Source organism: Papilio polytes, unplaced genomic scaffold, assembly GCF_000836215.1.
Source record: "Papilio polytes unplaced genomic scaffold, Ppol_1.0 DF823991.1, whole genome shotgun sequence".
Taxonomy (NCBI): Eukaryota; Metazoa; Arthropoda; class Insecta; order Lepidoptera; family Papilionidae; genus Papilio; species Papilio polytes.
This window is the reverse complement of record NW_013525213.1, coordinates 623,456-644,171: the sequence shown is the minus strand read 5'-3', so window position 1 is coordinate 644,171 and position 20,716 is coordinate 623,456. Positions and strand designations below refer to the sequence as shown.

At 34.9% G+C, this 20,716-nt stretch overlaps 4 protein-coding genes across 7 annotated transcripts; 2 read left to right on the top strand and 2 right to left on the bottom strand.

Annotated features, from left to right (window-relative positions):
* Positions 1-313: 313 nt before the first annotated feature.
* LOC106101397 (protein FAM122A) lies at positions 314-6,804 on the bottom strand. Of its 2 annotated transcripts, XM_013280627.1 has the most exons (5): positions 6,450-6,538; positions 4,608-4,679; positions 4,112-4,211; positions 3,670-3,860; positions 314-3,246 (listed from the first exon to the last, which is right to left on the bottom strand). In XM_013280627.1, the coding sequence occupies exons 3-5, from the start codon at positions 4,190-4,192 to the stop codon at positions 2,931-2,933; spliced, it is 588 nt and encodes a 195-aa protein (XP_013136081.1). In that variant the 5' UTR covers positions 4,193-4,211; positions 4,608-4,679; positions 6,450-6,538; the 3' UTR covers positions 314-2,930. The 2 variants fall into 2 exon arrangements, with proteins under 2 accessions (XP_013136081.1, XP_013136080.1); XM_013280626.1 differs by lacking the exon at positions 4,608-4,679 and having other exon boundaries at positions 6,450-6,804.
* A 630-nt stretch (positions 6,805-7,434) lies between these two features.
* On the top strand, positions 7,435-10,978 carry LOC106101313 (metallophosphoesterase 1). 2 transcript variants are annotated; one of them, XM_013280489.1, is made up of 6 exons: positions 7,435-7,568; positions 7,645-7,860; positions 8,757-8,919; positions 9,168-9,404; positions 10,110-10,329; positions 10,686-10,978. In XM_013280489.1, the coding sequence occupies exons 1-6, from the start codon at positions 7,549-7,551 to the stop codon at positions 10,877-10,879; spliced, it is 1,050 nt and encodes a 349-aa protein (XP_013135943.1). In that variant the 5' UTR covers positions 7,435-7,548; the 3' UTR covers positions 10,880-10,978. The 2 variants fall into 2 exon arrangements, with proteins under 2 accessions (XP_013135943.1, XP_013135944.1); XM_013280490.1 differs by lacking the exon at positions 7,435-7,568 and having other exon boundaries at positions 7,772-7,860; positions 8,746-8,919; positions 10,686-10,977.
* Positions 10,979-12,078: 1,100 nt separating this feature from the next.
* Positions 12,079-13,624, bottom strand: LOC106101308 (GPI-anchored wall transfer protein 1-like). The gene has a single exon (XM_013280485.1). It carries the CDS (start codon positions 13,444-13,446, stop codon positions 12,124-12,126), a length of 1,323 nt encoding a protein of 440 aa, XP_013135939.1. The 5' UTR covers positions 13,447-13,624; the 3' UTR covers positions 12,079-12,123.
* A 321-nt stretch (positions 13,625-13,945) lies between these two features.
* Positions 13,946-19,453, top strand: LOC106101421. 2 transcript variants are annotated; one of them, XM_013280656.1, is made up of 8 exons: positions 13,946-14,359; positions 14,463-14,592; positions 14,904-15,011; positions 15,462-15,546; positions 16,561-16,678; positions 18,072-18,206; positions 18,876-18,976; positions 19,253-19,453. In XM_013280656.1, exons 1-7 carry the CDS (start codon positions 14,096-14,098, stop codon positions 18,972-18,974), a joined length of 939 nt encoding a protein of 312 aa, XP_013136110.1. In that variant the 5' UTR covers positions 13,946-14,095; the 3' UTR covers positions 18,975-18,976; positions 19,253-19,453. The 2 variants fall into 2 exon arrangements, with proteins under 2 accessions (XP_013136110.1, XP_013136112.1); XM_013280658.1 differs by lacking the exon at positions 18,072-18,206 and having other exon boundaries at positions 13,947-14,359; positions 19,253-19,452.
* Positions 19,454-20,716: the final 1,263 nt, after the last annotated feature.

The window sequence follows — 20,716 nt, the reverse complement described above, 5'->3', positions numbered from 1 at the left end:
GTATTTCCATGTATCAGTTCCTACTATGTTGCATTCTAAGCGTTGTTGCTAACGAAATAAGATAAATTTAAAGCGTTCGTATAAGTGAGAACGTTAAAAAAGCACCCGCGCTAACGAAAGCTAATACTAGAAGAGCGCGTGTACATCTTTGACTAAACTATCGCACAACTGTTTAGTCGCACTTTGATTCCTATCAGCTTATACGGAGGTGCGAATACTACTCGATTTTATAATATTTGTGAGATTGTTGTTCCAATGAGAATATCAACGTTAGTTTGTTTTCCTACCAGTATTAAAGGAAATAAAACGAAAGTTACGTCGTAATGTGATTTAATCACACTTTAAAACAAAATGGTAATTCCAGAAGCGACATTTACGGGCCTCCGACCATACATACAAAACTTACAAAATAATACCTATACTAGATGTAGGTACGCGCAGTTGACGGCCGAGTACAGCGACCACTGGACATAGTTCTGCCAACCTTTTTGGGTGGGTGAAGCGAGACCTCTAAAGTGAATACGAAATCAACAATATCATTTTTTAAATATCAACAAATTTATGAAAAATCAATACTGCTATACAAAGACAAAAAAATCCATTTACACTTATATTATTTGAGCATATTCTAACTTCTTATTATGGATTTTGATATCATATTCACTTTAGTTCGAAATCATCAAAACAATAACAAAACTTTAAAGATGACAAGAACTATGCAGCCCGCACTGTCCTACATACAACTTGAATACATTATGTACAAATTATAATAAATCAAATGCATCATAACAGCTCACATCAGTGTATCTGAGGTAATACAAAACCCTACATTTCGGATGTTTCCCGTTGGACCGATCAATCGATCCATTGGAATTTATTCCCATTCAATTCGTCCCAATAGGAAACTCCCTATTCCCCTGGGCCGCTTTATACACATTTACAAAACATACAAATACATCACAATGCGTACATTATATATTGTTATAATTCCATAAGAATAATAAATATACAATTAAGACAACTCATGTATTGAGGTAGCTTTTAAATTATTTCAAATAGTTTTTGCCAGTCTCAAAAACTATTTCAATTTAACAAAGATAAAGGTAATTCCGATAAATTGGCACTGTAATATTAATTCTTATATATTAAAAACATGAATTTAATGTATGATGAATCAAAATTATGATAACTAAAGAGCTATAATCAATTTTAAAACTGTAGATCAATAAAAATAAGAAGACAATATAAAATACTCTGAACAAAAGACTAACAGCCCTACAAAAACGCGGTATAAAGATAAACTTAGGAATAAACTGAGTAAGCAAATATTAGTACAAGTTTTGCCTATAGTCAGTTTTTTCCTAGGTTTAAATTTATACCGCGTTTATTTAAGGCTGTAAATGACCTTATGACTGGTTTCTTAAAGACTACCCTTCTCATCTCTCCCCCAAAGTTTCGGAGATTACGTGGACTTGCGGACAGACACAATATTTTTAATAATTGGTTTTTATCAACAATGTTCAAGAAACATTTTTTCTTCAATATTACAACCGACAGTCCAATTTTATATGTATAAGAATCTAATTGTTTCAACCAAAATTGATTTACTAAAAAGTAAACTTGATTGTAATCAATCTGATAATAATTTAACATTGTGTTAAAAAAGACATACAAACAAATTGAGTACGGTCTTTTGGGAAGTCGGTCAAAGATAGAAATGTCTTCTAGAAACCAGACATAAATATAACTTAAACATCATTTTAATGGCAAGTTACTTAAGCATACTAAATAATGAAAGTTTTGGAACAATTTAAACAAGAAAACTCAATTATTTTGGATACTTTTGACTGTAGTTAAAAGTCAACCCATGTAATCTTTCCTTTTGTATAATTTATCATTCTTATGATATGAAATCTACAATAATTTCGATTATACAATACAATGAATAGAATTTCAAAATTAAATCAAACGAATGTAATGTGACAATACCTCCAATTATCTTTTTTTTTTCAATATTGTCATTTAACCAGCCAGTTTTACAAGTAAAAGTGTTGCCACATGAAAAAAATAAAAACCATAGATCCCTGTATAAATATTCTATTGTCAAACAGTGGCAAGTAATAGATCATAAATCAATTTACAATCGGGAGCGCAATGAACACGAATGTTTAAATTAATGGCTACGATTGTTCTTAAACTAAGTATATACAATAAGACGTTCAATACACGAACGCTACTAAATATTTACAATATAAAGTTTTTCATGCTTTGGCTATGAACAGCGCACTCGCCCGCACTACGCTACGGTACTCAAGTTCTACTAGGAACTAAATGTAGACTACACGAATGCACCGAAACTACGACCTTAATGTATTCACATAAGGTTCACAATGGCTACAACTATCGCCTCGTCATCGCTACAATCGAGGCATCTGTATTTGGTTCACAACGGGCTATGGGACATCAAAATAACATACCGAACTTAAGCCATTTAAAACCAATTACATGTTTTAAATAAAGTTTAAATAGTAACAATATTATGGAAGCCCATTTTTATAATACACAAAAATACTCTATGAATCCTTGTTAATCCAAATGTAATATTGATAATTGGAATTTAACAAAATAAATGATAAAAACAATCAATGTAGACCGTTAAGATAATTATCTGTTACATACAAACAAAACAAAATTCATTACTTTAAAGCAGGAGATTGTAAGAGACAGGTAGAAAAAGCGAACAATCATTTTCAAGATGGGTCAATCTATTAATATTCAAAGAAATCCTTACTAGATTAGACGCTATGCTATAAAAGCGTGACAAATTAATCGGTCAAAATCTTTGTTTAGTCAATGTCAAAATGAAGGAGACGGACATGAACAAATACAAGAAACTCCACAGCCTTGAGACGGTCATTGTGTACATACTATTAGCTGGGCGTGGCTTTGTGTGCGGGGTCCTGCGCCTCGTGCATGTGCCGCGGCGACACCGGCCTGAAGGTGCATTCGAGGTCGGAGTCCGGAGTGCCGGGCGTGCCGGGCGTGGAGGGCGTCAGTCTGTCTGTGCACATGCGCTTGGGCAGCGGCGACTCGCCCTCGTCCCAGCGCCGCTTGCCCCCGCCCCCGCCCCCCAGCGCGCTGGGCCGGCTCACCGGGCTCAGAGTTGCCGCACGGATCGCTATTGGAGAAAGACTCCGTCGCGTCGTATATTTCCGCGTCGGCGATGGTGACACTACCGGGGAAAATCTGAAATTTACAATTTATAATCAGGCCTCAAAATACAGATTTGTTTGACTGAGCTGTTCCCTTGCGGCTTCATCCGCATCAAAATATAAAAGCTTTATTTTATTGTTTACATTTATCTAATTTACAATTGCAAATGCACAAATGTCACGAAGACCTTTGACATGGATAACGATTACTGTTACCATGGCAACTTTGCTTCTTTAATGTTGTCAGCTTGTAGTTTTTGTCTCTTTCTCACATATAAGTTTATTCAAATTTACTTACCCCTAAGTATAATACAGTGAAAATATATAGCCTACAGCATGTCGTAAATGTAGTAATTTTAATTTAAAAATTAATTATTCAAAAATATACTATGCTGACATCCTACATAACTAAGTAGTGAGTATAGACTTAAATAAGTGAGATGTGTTGTGTGCTGACCTGGCGAGTCGTGTGGGCGAGTGCGCTGCGCCGGCGCCGGCGGCAAGAGCTAAGTCCTCGCAGGACTGGCCCATCTGCATGGCGCAGTGCACCTCGCGCTCGTGCGCCACCTCGCGCGTGTTGCTCACGTCTGCGCACTCCTCTGCACGCAGCTGGCTCACTCGGGGAGTCATGCGCCGTCCCCATACGCTCTAAAAACAAAACTACATACAAAAACTGACAGACACAGACATACACCCATAATCTCATATGCAAATCTGCATTGGTAGCAGTCCAACTTTTTTGCGTCTAAATCAAAAATCATTTACCAATTTTATGATATGAATGATATGAATTTTGTAATATAGAGAGAAGTCTTATAAATTAACAGTAACAGAGAGAAGTCTTATAAACTAATACATTTACAGATAAGTAGACTGGTTGGCCGTTTATAAGTACTCACGGACAAATTAATAGGTGCGGAGTGTGGGCTCGAGCTGCCGCTATGCCGACGCGTACGCGACAGGTTGTTGTTCGAGAACATGCTGAAGAATGACGTACTTCTGAAACAAGATACATTACACTTACAATAATTATACAACCATATATTTAACATATCATTATTGCAGTTGAGTCACCATAAAACGCCAGCAAATATACAATGTAAATTTTATAGATGAATTTAAAGATCTCAATGGTATTTTGATTTATATTAACTATGGCCTAGTCACCCCTTATTAGGGTAGGCTCCAAGCCCCTCGGTGGTGACATATAGTGAGCTGGTGATGATGATGATGATGATGAATGGTATTTTGTCTACAACACCAGTTAATTTAGTAATTGACAGCTCAATCGTTTAAAAATGTAGTTAGTTATCCCTTGTATTTATTTAATTCAAATTAACACACTATTTGGTGCGTATATTAAAAAAAAAATTGGTTAATTCAGAAATCACTTACAATACAGATTCCTTCTTAATACTTGAACTCACTTTCAGCACACATTTAATTAAGCAACTTTAATAAACTGAACTGTTGACAAAAAAAAAACATATAATGCTGACTATGATATAAAAACACTGGTAATACACATACAGAAGAAATATAGTTAACAAACAAAATATTATCTAAATCAAAATACATCAAACATTTCAATTCAATTCAGACTAATACATACAAATAAAAACTAGGACTGATAAATAAATAATTCAGTGTGGCCAGTTCAATAAAATTGCAAACAAAACACATTCATGTTCCACAAACACAATACAGGCAATAACCTAAACACTGTCACATTACAATAATTGTTTAGTTCAATAATATTTGAACAAAGTATATAAACTACCAATGGAGTCAAGTACTAACAACCTGATTGTGTCACATTTATTACTAGTGGTCCCTTCTCATGTGTCAACTTCCCCTAAGGATGTTCTTAATTCTGTATTTATTTGAAATGATTTTACTTTATTGCATAATAAGTATGCATTAGTTGTTCTTGCTTGGCTACTTTACTAGAAAAATCATAAGGAGCTAAGAATATCACTTATACGATTGACATGATATTCAACCAATATTTAAGATTTTTTATTCTTGTTTAAAAATTGTTTTATGCAATTTCCTGTCCATGCATTTTCCTTATCGCTGGTACAAAGACTAGATTCACATTTTAATCTCTACTCCAGCAACTACAATTTTTTTTATATACATTCACCATAATCTTACTAATATTATATATATGAAAGTTTAGATAGATGGATGGATGGATGTTTGTTTGAGTTTGTAGCCTAAACGGCTAAATGCATCTTGATGAAATTTAACATAGATGTAGAGGAAAGTCTGGAAGAACACATAGGCTATTTACTTTTGTTTTTTTCAATCACACGCGGACGGAGTCGCGGGTGAAAGCTAGTATCTAATATATGACTGTAGACGATGAGGGAGATGTGTTAAGACCTTCAAGTCTAGAGGTCTGGGCTATGTAGTATTTTTGTTTGTTCTTCAATCACACCTTACTGAACCTTTTTGATTAATATATTAACCTTAGATTATAACTTATAGACGGAGCATTTTATACAAGTTGATGTCTATTTGAGGGATTTTCAAATGTCTGCTTGTATCGCAAATGATAACAAGTAATTTATGACAAAACAGCTCAATAGAGTTTTTCTTTTTGTGTCACTTTGGTACTATGGACTAAGTATGTATATGTTCTCTATAAAATGAGCATTTTATATGTATTTTCAATACAAATATCAAAATAACTTTCAGCTGTTTAATATTACTCATGTCATTTATTCTTCATCTTGTTAATGCAAGTAGTAGTATTCCTGATGTCATTACTGACATCTCATAAATAATTTTACATATCTAAAATTATAACTTGACCTTTAACCATGTCATTTTTTGAAACGCCGACATAATTAGCAAACACGCATTTCCAAATTGTTGAAAAATTATACATGCATTTGATATAAAAATGTTTAGACATGCAAGACTAAATAGATTAAAGTGCCATAAATCATATGGATCGTTTTGAAATAGAAATGAAATCTGCTTTGCAATTCAAAACGCTGACAAGCCGACGAATCTACTCATATCTGAATATAAAGAAAATTTTCATGAATACACTATACATGGTACAACGCAAAAATATGCGCAAGTTTAAACATTACGACTCAAATATTAAACGTCGCAAAAACATAAATCTAGGTATGGGTAAGGCATTTATTAACGACCACAGCAGCTGTCAAAAATACACAAATGATCGAAACTGCAATCCCGTGGGAGGTGAGACTACTTTACCTGGGCGCTGTATTCGTCGTGGGTGAAGTGACTGCCGTGGAGGCTGCCTCATTGATTAGAGGTGCGCTGCTGCTCCTTTTCAATATGTTAGGTGCATCAACATCCATTATCTAGAGCCAACATTCATTCACTGACGTATTGCCTAGGTATATACATACGGCTTGCCGACACGATTGGCGACGTACTGTTTATGTAACACTGTAAGTGCACTTATAAAAAATCTAAAATACAAACTACACTACCATAATTACTACATACATATTAAATATTACGCGTAAATAAAATGATAACATAAAATAAAATTAAAATACGCTACTCGAGAAGCTAAAAAGAGGCTCGAGGCTGACCTGTCAAACCGCCGCAACAGTAACGTTCGAAAATATAAATGGGTGCGTTCAAAATTTTTCACCACTGCTCACATTATCGCGCCTCATTGTTTTGTTTTGTATCCTCTTTGGTTTTTAAATTGAAATAAAATTAAACATTTGTTTAAGGCACTGATATATTTTTATTTTACTTACGCTCGTGAAACATTTCGCGCGGAATTACAAAAACTTGATTATGATTATTAGTCTACATGTTCTTCAATTATGTTTTACATTTATATTACTGCATTACAGCAAGATTCCATGGAGATCCATTGCGCTATCTTGGAGATACGTAATAACAAACATCCATAAATCAATTTATTTATTATTTAATTATTCTTCGCACTTATAATGTTAGTTCATAAACTATTGCGATGTGAAAGTTTTGAGAACTAATCAATTTAATATTTATTAGAGTTATTGGTTGCTTATTGATCATCGGAAAAGGACCTGTGTCGGCAATTTTCATAAATAAAATAAAAATGTTTTAATAGAAAAAGATCGACATGGAAAATGAACGTGTCTTGCGCTGACATCAGTTTAATTTTATCTGTGGAATTTGTTTTGTTATCAAAAATTCAAAAATTATCTAAATGACAACTGTCAACATATTTTATTTTATACGAAACTATTTAATAATCTTCTTCTGATCCCTTATATTTTTAATACCTCATAGCTGTATATTCATAATTTACTACATAGTAATGATATCGATCTCAAAATAAAACAAAATGCTATTACGAAGGCGAAGGTAACTAGAATTTCCCAACTGTTAGATGATTATAATTCATTAACATTATCTTACAAGCCTTTTCTTAACATTGCAGTGCAGCACCGAAATTTTTCATAGCAGCGGTAATTGGATCTGTATTGTATAATGAATTGTTCGTATATCATATACAAACAATTAGCTGGAAATACTTAAGCTGTCCAAAAGATAACCTGTCCTGTACGAAGATAATGTTTATAGCTGACCCTCAGATACAAGGCGATACCGCGGTGTCGCCGCCGTTGAGTTACCTTTTTAACTGGGATAGTGATAGGTATAACAAACTTCTATAATATTTAATATGTTAATAATTTCATAGTAATCGTCCCTATTGCTGAGTTTTGATGTGACATTTTTTATTTATCACATACTTTTATGTTAACACAGTCAAAGCAACTGTAATTTTTTCTTATTGAGGTGAACTTGTTGCAGTGAATGTGTTAATATATCTGTTTTACAAATATAATTTTTATTACACAATACACATACAAAATTCACAAACTGCATTTTATCGGACATAGGGGATGGCAGCCACATACCTGATACTTCATTGCAACAGATACTTTCAACAAAAATAATGTCAATTAGAGGTATTATTTGCATGTCTGTATTTGTTACTATGGCTATATAATTTGTTTTATTTCCTGTTAATCATACTTCATTGTATACTTGATTATTCAAAGCTTGATGTCTTTCTCGGTTTAATGTGTGTGTTAGAGCAATCCAGTAACCGCAGCTGTATTGCGGTGCGCAGTCACATTTCAGATTATTTTTGACATATTATTTTCTTGTTGTTTTAGTTTCCTTTTTGTTTATTTATAAATATGTTTTAAGACCACTAAATATGGTGCAGATCTAAATAAACAGTTGAACTTTTGTGTGAAAACTGGGTGTATAGATGAAAATATTTATTGTACAGTGCAATATATGTTAAAAGTTTTGACTGTACAATTAGAACTATCAGAACTGAGTGTCTCTGAAGGTGTCTGGATTTATAAGGATCATAACTACCAAAATGGTCCTTATTTTATAACTAACTTAAGTTAAACAAAGTGATATTGATGTTTATTCTAATGCTTAATGTTTTTATATTACTATTATTAATTTGCTATCTACAATAGAATAATAAAGTTACTAAATATGTTTGTCTATATTTAAGGCGGATTTTAGGTACTTGAGGTCCACCTTTGCTGTTGCACTGAAGTATTTCCAGCCAGATGTGTTAGTTTATCTGGGAGACCTCATGGATGAAGGTTCAATAGCAACTATGGAACAATTCCATGGCTATGTTAAGCGACTATCAAACATATTCCAAGTTTCTTATCCTGTTATTGTAAGTGCTTATACTTTGTTTTCATACCCTTTCTGAAAGCAAATCTTAAGCTTGCTATGTTAAATAAACTGGAGAGTTAAAACTGTGCTTGTGTCGGTTCAACTATAAAAATACAGAACTGATAGTTAAAATTTTGCCTACACATGATTCAGTTCCATTAAAACAATGCTTGTAGAAGATTTTATGCAACAGTTGATGTTCTACCATTTTTATTTGTTTTCTAAATTTAAAGAGTCACATTTTTCCAGCAAGTTTGGTTGCCTGGAGATAATGATATAGGTGGTGAACATGAACCAATCCAAAGTGATAAGGTGAAGGAATTCGAAGCAGTGTTTAACCAGCCAGACATTATCACCTACAAGAATATATCATTCTTTAAAGTGAATGGAATCACATACACCTACCCGCATGGCACTGATGATGATAACTACAAAATTGTTGTTTCACATTACCCAGTTCTATGGAAAACAGTTTTTGGCAAACAGGTAAGCTTGTTATTTAAATATGCATGTACACTTATTTTACCTAATATAAAGCTGCATACATTCACTGTTAACTGAACACTGAATTGAACAGTCATGTGTATGCAAAGTTTTACTGTCAGTTTTTTTTATAACATAAGGTGGCAAACAAGCAGGTGGTCACCTGATTAAGCCAAAATAGACATCCGCAATTGCAGAGGCGTTGCCTATCCTTATCCAACAGAGGAAGAGATGCAAATAAAGAGGATATTTCCCCTTCTTATGCTTGACCTCGACCGTCAAATCTACTTCCCCTTCCCATCCTCTCCTTATAAGAAAAGGGTGGTAAAGAGAAAGGGATTTAAATTACGCTTCCAGCACCACACTCATCAGACGAAACACGGAATTGCTCCCATTTCACGCCTGTCTTCTGTGTGGTCTTGGTATCACATCGGGCGTGCAGGCCCATTCGTGCTAAGATGTTAAAGCAGGCACTACCACTGTTTGAACCTTTGTACATTGCACCATTCAGTTAAAGTTTTGCTTACATACCATCAGATTAAACTGATTAGTTAAAAATATCAGTCTATGATAATGAGTTCAGTAGAAATGTAGAACATTGCTGTGTTACTTTGCTTTGCTTATTAAAAACATGTAATGAATTGAAGTTTTGTCATATATACCTTTTAATAACTTTTATGTTTTATATAAAAATGTAATCTTTTTCAGGTAAATGATGCAATTCAACCTAACATTTACTTCTGCGCTCATGAACATAAATCCCAGTACATCATAAAAGACAAAGAGTTGAGGAACATTGCGGGCCGTGCGCTCCAACTGGATGACGATGTCCTGAGTGTGGGTAGAGATGGTGACCTATATGAGATATATGTACCTACATGTTCCTACAGAATGGGCACTAATCGCATCGGTTATGGTGTTGCTACAGGTAAGCTAAAGACATTTAGATTGGCCATAAGAAACTTCTAGATAGAGCACATCTATATAAAGGTGTAGACTTATTTAGTAGGGGCCTTGCATACTCTAACCTCTTACATCATACATTTACCCATATGTTAGTTTCAGGCCGCGATTTGTACATATTTCATTTATAAAGCCCGATAGATTTTAAGTTTAAACTTTTCAGTTAAAACTGCGCCTGTAGGCAAAATTTTAATCGTCATTTGAACTGTACAGTTAAAATATGCTTTCAAATGCAAAGATTTATCTGAACTTATCAACTCATCGGTTAAAACTGTTAGGACTAAAATTCTGTAGGGAGCTAAAGTTGTTAAAATGTTTCAGTGAGCAACAACCAGCTGCTACGGTACACGGTGTTGTGGTCTCCTCAAAGATTCCTCGATTTATTTATATATGCTGGCATTTTAATCATATTTGTTGTTTACATTTTTGTCTTTACCCTGTCGAGATTGGTTTTCCGATGTAGCCCCGCCCAGAGAAGTGATGCAACTGTGCCCTTATTGCAAATTATTAATTAACTTAATTACCAGTGTACAATGAACTAATACTCAATTAGTTTTTGTTTTAAAGCCATTCAAATTCATCATCCACTTGCCCTTATCCCTTATGGAGGGTCGGCACACAAAGCCATTCAAATTATAATATGTATATTGTATAAAATCATGTATAAAATAATATGAATTATATTTTATATAAGACAGTGATATAATTTCATACATCCCGTTAGATTTTTGTTTGCTATTTATACTATTAGATCAAGTAAGAATTTATGTTGTTAAATAAATTATTCAGATATATCAGAATTGTTAGTGTATATAAATGACATCCCACTGTTCAATGCAGTACAAATTCATTGTAAGGTTGTTTTATGCTCAGTTTTTACTATATCATATCTGTAACAAGAATATTGGACAAAGCTCAGTTTTTATGAGTGTTTTGTCAAAATGCTCAATGATTATATCAAAGCAATTTAATTTTAATATAATTGACTTTACACATACTTTAAACTGTTTAAATTTCAACAAAACTGTAGCAATTATATTAAGACATTTTTATTATATACATTCCAATGATACATACCATTAGATATATACGAAAGGTTTTTATGAATATATTTATACTTTACTATAAACACATTACTACTATATTTATATTAGTTTTTAGAATTCTATCGAGGGTACAATGAAATAATTTAAATGCAAGATTTCCGAGATTAATGCTATGAAATGCTCATATTCCCAATATTTTTGTAATTTCTAGAATAGTTTTTGTTGTCTATCAGGGAGACATCAATATAACAGTATAGTTCGCTGCACATGTCCAGTTTTGACTGAATAGTTAAAAATGATGCATGTAGGCAAAATTTTAACTGTTCTCAGTTTTGCCTACACCAGTCAAATGTGACAGACAACTTTTCAACTAAAACTAAACATGTGTAGCTCAGACATGTAACATCTTTTATATCTGTAATTTTGTAGACCTAAATCTGATGACTAACAATAACAAAACGTAAGTTAAAACTGGAAAACAGTTTTATAAAAAAAAATATTCTTCTTTCTAGTCAAAAAAAAAATGCCTGTAAATTTCCTTTAACTAATTCTGTACCCCTTTATTTCCATTTATTTTTGTAAAAACTTATTTGTGGAAAATCTTGTTTTTAAGAAAACTTAGTAAGGACTGATGTTGATAAAAAAAGACAAATTAGTAACAAAATTATAATTGTGACAACTTATAAAATAAAAAACAAACCCTTACATTGTGTTTAAATCTTAATACCTTTACTCTTCAAATAAACATTAAATCCTAAAGTAAGAAGCATGTACATGTTTAGTATTATAAATGTTGTGAAACTGCTCACTAACAAAGTTCTGATATTTATATTTATTAAGCCCGTTAATAAATTAGCTACAAGAAAGTATAATAAACCATTTTGGTTAATAGCCAACAGTGTGTAAGGCACATTGAAACTTAAACTTCTCTCCTTATCTTGATATACCACTTCAAAGAAATATACAATCAAAGAAATGGTAATTATTATTGCCTCTACATACAAACAGAAGCCTGCATTAGCCAATGTTCTTGAAGTAGGTCGGAATATATTGATAAAAAATGATAAAACCCAAAGTATAGCTATATTAAATGCAAACTTTTTCAAAACCTCATATCTATACAATGAATTGTTATGGAAGATAGATCGGATATAAACAGCATAAAGGTATATAGAGACATAACCCAAACTTGACACAATACCTTCCCTATTAGCATCAAGCAAAGATACCCTATCATTTTCAGCAAACACCCAATCTTGTAGCCCGAGATACAATAGGCCTTCATGTAAAATAAGTATTAATGAACTCAATAATAACGGTTTCTTAGTGTAATTGAGTATAATAGATGAAAACAGTTTACAAACAGCCAAAGTAAAGAAGAAATTCCAATGTACCCCATATTCTGTGACATGCTCTTGATAATCTAGTTGTTTGATAGTTACAAATCTCACTAGACCTAAAGAAATTAGTACAGTAAGAAATTTTGCATTACTTACTATTATAGACCAAAGGTTGCTTCTATTCGCATCTTTATGCACTAAACCGCTCATAATAACAAACAAACCAACCCCAGTGTCCATTAAACTGTAGCCATATCTCTCAGTTTTAGCTAAATACCTTGGAAAGTCTTGAAAGTCCACAGCAAGGATACAAAACACAGTAATTAAGTATGTAAGGCCGCGCAGGAATGTTATAGTTTGAATTTTGGCAGTGCTTACATTGTTTAGCTTCGTCAATGCTTTGCAAATGTCTTCGATACTATTGGTGATGTAAAATTCATATGCAATAAAGCAAAATGTTACAAAATTTATCATGTACAACTGATCAACGAATACAGTGTGGGCAGTTATCATAGATAGTATTATAGAAACATATTCATACGCGTATTGTTCCTGTTCAGCGAACATCGGCCGAATAGAAGACAGTAAAGCCGTCTGAACACTCAAAAGTACACGAAAGAATGTATGCAGGACAGTTGTTCCATCATTGTTCTCCATAAAAGTAACGTGATAACTTTTGTATGTTATATTATCCATTTTGATTTTGAATTTAGCTGTAAACTTTACTATGTTGGTGCCCTTTTAACAAACTTACTGTCTATTTAAACCATGTAATCGTTTTTGCAACCGATAATTAATTAACATTTTCACAGAAATAAATGTGAAAAATAAACGTAAACAATTGAAACTGAAAAAAATGAAAAATGTTCATTTCTTATTTTTCTGTCTAAATGACATTGACATTAGTCGTTATGCTTTTAGCTGCCAGATAAAGACACCGGCACCGCAAGATACCGGTATCATACAAAATACTTGAAGAAAATTCGAAATACTTTAATAAAAATATCGCGTTAAATTATTTTCTTCAAAGAAATAAATAAATACTCTCTTCAAACTTGGTATATATCAAGAAATTAAATATCAACAAGAAAAGTTTCACTTGGAACTAAAACATGGATGATATCAATAAGGTCTTAAAAAATTAATTACGACAGAGCAAGTCGAAAATAGAATTGTCAAAATCTATCAACCAAAAAAACATTACTTGATTATTTTACAAGTTCGGAAAATTTCTTTTATATCGTTATTAATTAATTTTTAAATAATGTTCGGTGGTTTTATAGAGCTATTACCAAGTACAAACAAATCGAAATGATTACAGTTTACTTAAAACAATCAAGTTATAATGTACCAAGACGAAAGCAGTACATTGACCTATACTGTGCGAGGGGAGGGGTCGCCGGGTCCCCGACCCAGCGGGAAGGCATCGGCCAGCCATTTGAACTCGAAGCCGGCAGTGCCCGAGGATGACCAGGACTGGTTCAGAGAGCAATATGAAAGAAAAATTGGCACACCAGTGTCATGTGCGTCGCAAGATATTAATGTTATTCTCAGAAATATTATTTACAAAATGAAAAGCCCAAAAGAAAGTGCGGAATATTCGGAACCGGTAAGTTAATTAAATTCCTTTTTTCTGTGGACTTTAATGTGTAGCTAACTTATTTAATAACACTTTTTTTGATGCAAGCTAAATAAGCATGATAAAATTTCAGGTGATTCCTAAAACGGAAGCTAAATTATTGAAATGGCCTGATATGGCGAACATTAAAAAATGCCTCTGCAAGGATTTTGGTTGTATTTGTAGAGGATGCAAGCTCTCTGAAGCTGTGAGCATTCCATATGGTACGATTTGTGTACGTTTAACGTGAATTAAAAGAAAATCATCTTAATATTTTTAGTTCCTTCTTGTTTGAAGCAGAGAGTATATAAATAAACGATACCAAAGCAGCTATTTCACAAATGGGTCAGCTCCACGAAGGCAATTTCATGACCATATAGAGAGTCTCAAAGGGTGTTCTTCACGGATCCATTAATTTCATTACAATAGCTGTTTGATATATTTTAAAGAGTGAAACGTCATTCGAATGGTCCCTGGAGTTCCTAGGCTCTCGTCAATCAGATTATTTGCTACTAAACGGCGATTTGCTTAACAGCTTCATCGAGTAATAAAGAACCAGCTGGCACTTTCCTCGGATCCTTGGAGGTAGCTTTGATAGAGGCCACCGAGTCGTACATGTTATTGCTGGGCGACGACCGCACTAGTGAGTCAAAATTTTATACATACACGCAGTAAAGGTAGAACCATTTGTTGTCGACTGGGCTGGCTCGAACGGCGCGACCTCGTTTACCATTAAAAAAAGATTGTTCAAAAGAAGTTTAAGTACTTCGCACTCGAATTGTGCCGTCTGTGCGGTTATGGTATCTCACCGGTCAAGCGGCTGTTCGTCCAGCGGTTAATATTGTGGACCATTACTGCGTTATCCAGGCTTTCTAGAGCGCACAAACACAATTTTAGATATGACTGGAATGTAAATGCAGATGCGAGAAGCTGGACACAGCTTAGAGGTTTAATTTGTCTACAATGGGTCTAATTATGCCAAGATATGTTCTGGTATCCACGATCTGTCATAAAGAATATAATAAACGATCGGAGTAACATAGTATCATTTTATGATTTATTGTAGCATAAAAATATGTAATTTTGTATCCAGTGTGTCTGAAATGCCCCGAGTTCTGCGCGTCGCGCTGCATGTCCTTCAAGTTCGAAACTCCGGATCAGGTCCCTTCCAGGACTGAGTATGTAAAGTCTTTATATTAACATAACAAGAAAAGTACTATAATCACCAAGACTAGACAATGCATATGTTACTAATATTCCTACAAATAAATAACTATATAGGTTAGGAGCCTGAATAGGTTTCCTACAACAAAATTACTATAGTGTGTTTAAGTAATTTAAATTAGTTTGACAATTCACTTCAAATTTAGTAGGGATGGGTTTTGTAAAATCAGTCATGAATTTTATCGATTTTCGATTTTTATTCTTATAGAAGTTGGAATCGATAGATTTATAGTTATAACTAATGCAATGAAAAAAATTAAAACAGTTTTCTCAAATTAATAATGACCATAACAAATAATGAGAGTAAATAAATGTTTATTACTACAGCCGTACGTAATCGAATTGGATTTCGCTATTATTTCTGTCATCGCTAAATTCTCTACACTATAATCAATACTAGAATTGTCCTCTAAATTAGTGAATAAGAAAATAATAATTTTAGTTGAGTTTGATAATTATTAAAACCGAATATCGATAATTTAAAATTGTTCGCTATGTGTGTTTGTTCGTCACTACGATACCTGTCTATTAAGTATGGCATTTGCCTTCACACAAATTGAATTCGATACTTCATATGCGTCATTTATCAAACTAATCTATATTAGACAAACTATAAGAGTTAAAAATTTGCTTCAGGACACGCTTGTACGCTAATCAATGTTAAAATGTAATTTTAGTACAAAATAATCATACTTCATACTTCACACTAATATTATAAATGCGAAAGTTTAGATGGATGGATGGATGGATGGATGTTTGTTAGAGTTTGTAGCCTAAACGGCTAAATGGATTGTGATTAAATTTGGTATAGACATAGAGGATAGTCTGGAAGAACACATAGGCTACTTAATTTTGTTTTTTTTTTACTCCACGCGGACAGAGTCGCGGGCGGAAACTAGTAATTTAAATAAAGATAAAATAGTATTAATTTGCAATGTTTTTTAAAACAATAAATTATTTACATTCAGACATCTGGAGGAAAAATTGAGATTGGACGAGTACTCTTATACACTTAAAAAGCGCAGAATGAGGCGCATTGCCAAGTACCAGCAGCAGCTCGCGAAGGATATAGAGGAAGGAGATAAGGTAGAACGTTTTACAAGTTCTTATCAAGTTATCGGGATGTCAATCGCACAACTCGATAGGCGACGGACTGATTTATTAATTTTAAGGTTACCCACAGTTCGGTAGCTGCTATACATTACATCCCTCCACCACTAAATTTATAATACATCCTTTAAACTAATAAAATCCAGTTTTATTAAATACTAGCTGTTCCCGTGCGGCTTCATCCGCATGAAATTATATTTTTTAAATTTCATTGTTTACATTTGTCAAATGTCAAAATTCAAATGCATAAATGACAACTTGCTTCCTTGATGTTGGTAGCCCGTAGCTTATGGTCTCTTTCCCACTATGGGGTTTTTATCTAATTTTTAAAGCGTGACGTAGGTGCAGGGCTTTTAATTAAAAAAAGGATTATTTGAAAATATGCTGTAATTGCTGACATCTTACACCACAAAGAAGTGTGTTTACTCTTTATTACATTAGTATAGATATTACATGAAGATTACAAGTTAAAATTAGGTCGTTTAAAAGTCCGCTTTGCTCGAGCCAACATCAGCGGTGATAAGACTCGCCACCGCTGGACGTCTCCTCCCCTGGCACCGCATAGACCTTGGACAATTCGGCCGTTACGGTCGCGGTGCAAATTGTGGAAAGCGAGAACCGGCCTTTGGCTGTAGCTACTTTTGACCACCCTGGCCTCGGCACATTTGTTTTACTTAGAAAAATAAACGCGCGCGAGTATCGCCTCCCCCATGACCTCTTAGCTGGGCCGCGACGCCACCTGCTTTTCCTGTTTGTCGCGCACGTGTCCGGCCGCAGCGCATCTAGACGGCGACATCTAAATACGATATTTGAGCAAAAATTTGGTCAATGCAGTGTTTAGAACCTTGCCCTCTTGTAGGTCTTTTGAATAGTTTTAACAGCATTCTCCGCAGGTTCGCCTGTGGTCGATGAGAGGCCGAGGTGGTTTTTTATAAAGTTTAATACTTTAAAGTCACTTTAAAGAAAACTGGCGACTCGTTATCCGTCACGAGCTGCGATGGGAGTCCGAAAAGTGTTACGCATCGGTATCGTATTCGTTTAGAGTGTGCATCTATAATAATTAAGTACCGTAAGGCGCTCGACCCTGATGCCGCTCCACTCGTCCACATTTTCGCTCCACTCGGCCCCGCTGTCAATCCGCCCGCACCGCTCGCCGCGTCTCCCTCTGAGCTCCCCGCCCGGGCTGGCCTTAGTGAGTGAGCTCCCCGCGTCCCGCGCGCTTCTCCCGTGCTGCCGAGCCGGCCGCCCGCCGCCTAAGATGAGTCCGTCACTGAGGCTTCCGTATTGCCACTAACCTCGGCATGCCGCTCCACCACTTCCAAAGCTAGCGCAAGCTCCAATGCCTCCTTGTACTGAATTTTCTTTTCAGCGAAAATTCTCGCCCGCATCGCGTCACTCGCCAGACCCGACACCAACTGGTCCCGCAGGTTCTCTTCGATGGTTCTCTTCGCGCAAATACTGCATTGGCCGAAGTTGCATGTGGCCGCCAGATGTTTCAATGCTTGTAAGTAATCTTTGAGCGACTCGCCCGGTCGCCGGCGCCGCAGCCGGAAGACGTGCCGCTCGGCGTATCTCGGACCGCTGCGGCTCCAAGTACTCTGTCACAAGCTGTACTAGTTACTCGTACGTCGTATCTTCCGGAACGATGCACACAGATCCCACATTAAAGCATATGATTCTTTACCCTCGAACGATATTAAAGTAGATACCTTCAAGTCATCGCGTATTTCGTTTAACAAAATGTATTGATTTTCGCGACGTCTGTAAGCCGGCCACTGTTTTGTACTTAACGTAAAAGGTTCTATTTTTCGAATAGGCATTGTAACTACATAATCCGAATAACAACTCAGTAGGCAACGGACTGATATATTAATTTTAAGGTTACACACAGTTGGGTGACGGTAAAACGTTACAGCTAATATTCTTTTTGATTTAGGACATAGGAAATTAGCGAAGGTTTTATGGACGTTCCTTCAGCGTCGCTGTAACCGAAATCGACTTTTATACCAGTGGTAATAAAATTGTCAATGAGAATTGTGCTTGCACTTGTATGTGCTCTTTTATTGTTTTAATTTACATTGGCTCTTTAAGACCCCTATTGTGAAGAAAACTTTATCCAGCGATGTTGGCACACTTGACACATGACGCCAATCTAATAGAGTTTAATTTTCAGGAGAGAGATGAGTGTAAAGATGAACCGAAGATCAATTTAAGTAACTTTAAATTTGGATCAAAAATATTTAAGAAGAAAGATAAGGACGGTGAACCATGAATGTTAGTAAACTTTAGTCTCAAGAATTTACGGTTGCATCAAAAAGTAATATTTGAAATTAATATGTGAAGGCCCTACGTATAGGCGAAGTAAATCTTCGAAACCATGATAGAAATTTTTGCACAGACACGGATCGACAACAATTTGTTCTTTTGTCGCTTTCATCAGTCGCTATATAAAAAAGTTGCTTCGATTTGCAACATGCCACAATTTCAAAGATTTATGATCCCTTGTTTAGGAGTCTTGGTTTCCTATTTATTTTTTATTATACTTTCCAGAATTTTTAATAGACACGAAAAGATTGATGACAAAAAATGACAAAAGGCTTGTGAGCATAATAATAAAAAGCAATTTTAAGCTGTTTGCTGAGGGCTGAGGAAATACAAATAGAAACAATGCCGACGCTAATAACACTTAACACTTAATGGAAATTATTAAATTTTTAGAATAATGATATAAAACAAAATTTTGTAAATAAATAAATAAATATTTATGAATTAACAGTTTCGTAGTTTCGTTCTCGCATTTGTAACTTGCTTATCATGAAATGTAGATATTAAAATAATGGAGGAAGGAAGGTAGTTAGAATTTTTTTAATAAGAGAAGGGGACAAACGAGCGGCGGGAACACAGAGGTGGTCAACGACGCCCATGGATATCCGCAAACCAGAGGAACTACAGATGCGTTGTCTGCCTTTTAGGAAATTGTGGGCTCGCTTTTTGATTTTAAAGGTTTCTGCTATGAAGCAATTTTAGGCGTCGCAAATCGAAGATCTAATCTATGTTTAAAGGGGTAGCTAGTATTAATATGGCGTTATTCGGAGTAGTATTACTCAATTCTCTAGAGGGCTGTTATTAGTACCTTCTCGCTTCATCTGATTTTGATATTCTTTGCTAGTTCGCTGATCGCTGATGATTAATCAGCTCGAAATCACCTACTGCTCGATCCAAGTTTTTTTTTTTTGCCGAAGGGGAATGCTTTACGCATACTCCGTGCCTTGGGGCAGGCACGAGAGTTACGTGGGACTCTCACCACAATGGGGCATACCCACTAAACCCCTCCGTTCTCTCCTGGCCATTGTGTGGGGCGCTACGGGATCACTTTCGCTTGCCACCGCGACGCACCACTGGATCCAAGGTCTGACCCAACTTACCAACGCACGAAACGGACCTACCAATATTCTTCATCACGTGATAAGTTCTATATTATAACCTGTGGATAAGCATCCTTCAGTTTTTGACTTCTGGCAGCTGTCATTTGTGCTAATTTGAAAATGTAAAACTGTTATTATGAAATACTCGGATAGAAATGTAAATAGCCCGCAAAATTTTCAAGCCTAAAATGCAAGTCAAGTGAAAATTGAAACGAAATTTTCGCCTCTAAATCCATAGCCTTGATATCCATAGCTTAATGGAATTTATTACAGTAAAATGAAGCTTTATAATTAGTTACAGTAGATTTAACAATACTTTGAAATAAAATAGGAAGGGTATGTAGTACGTAATATCACATTTAGACAAACATTACCAAGTATCGAAAACTTTTCGTAATGGAACCTATTGTAACTTATATACCTCAACTTAAACAACCCTCGATTCCCTGACTTGCCTTGACTTAAAGCTTTAAAAGAATCCTTTCTTAAGTTAGTTTATTTAGTTTACACTGGAGGGTTCCTTTAGAAGAGGTCTTCACATTATATCTGCGTCGATTACTTTAAATTAGATCTGTGGCGCATGTGGTTT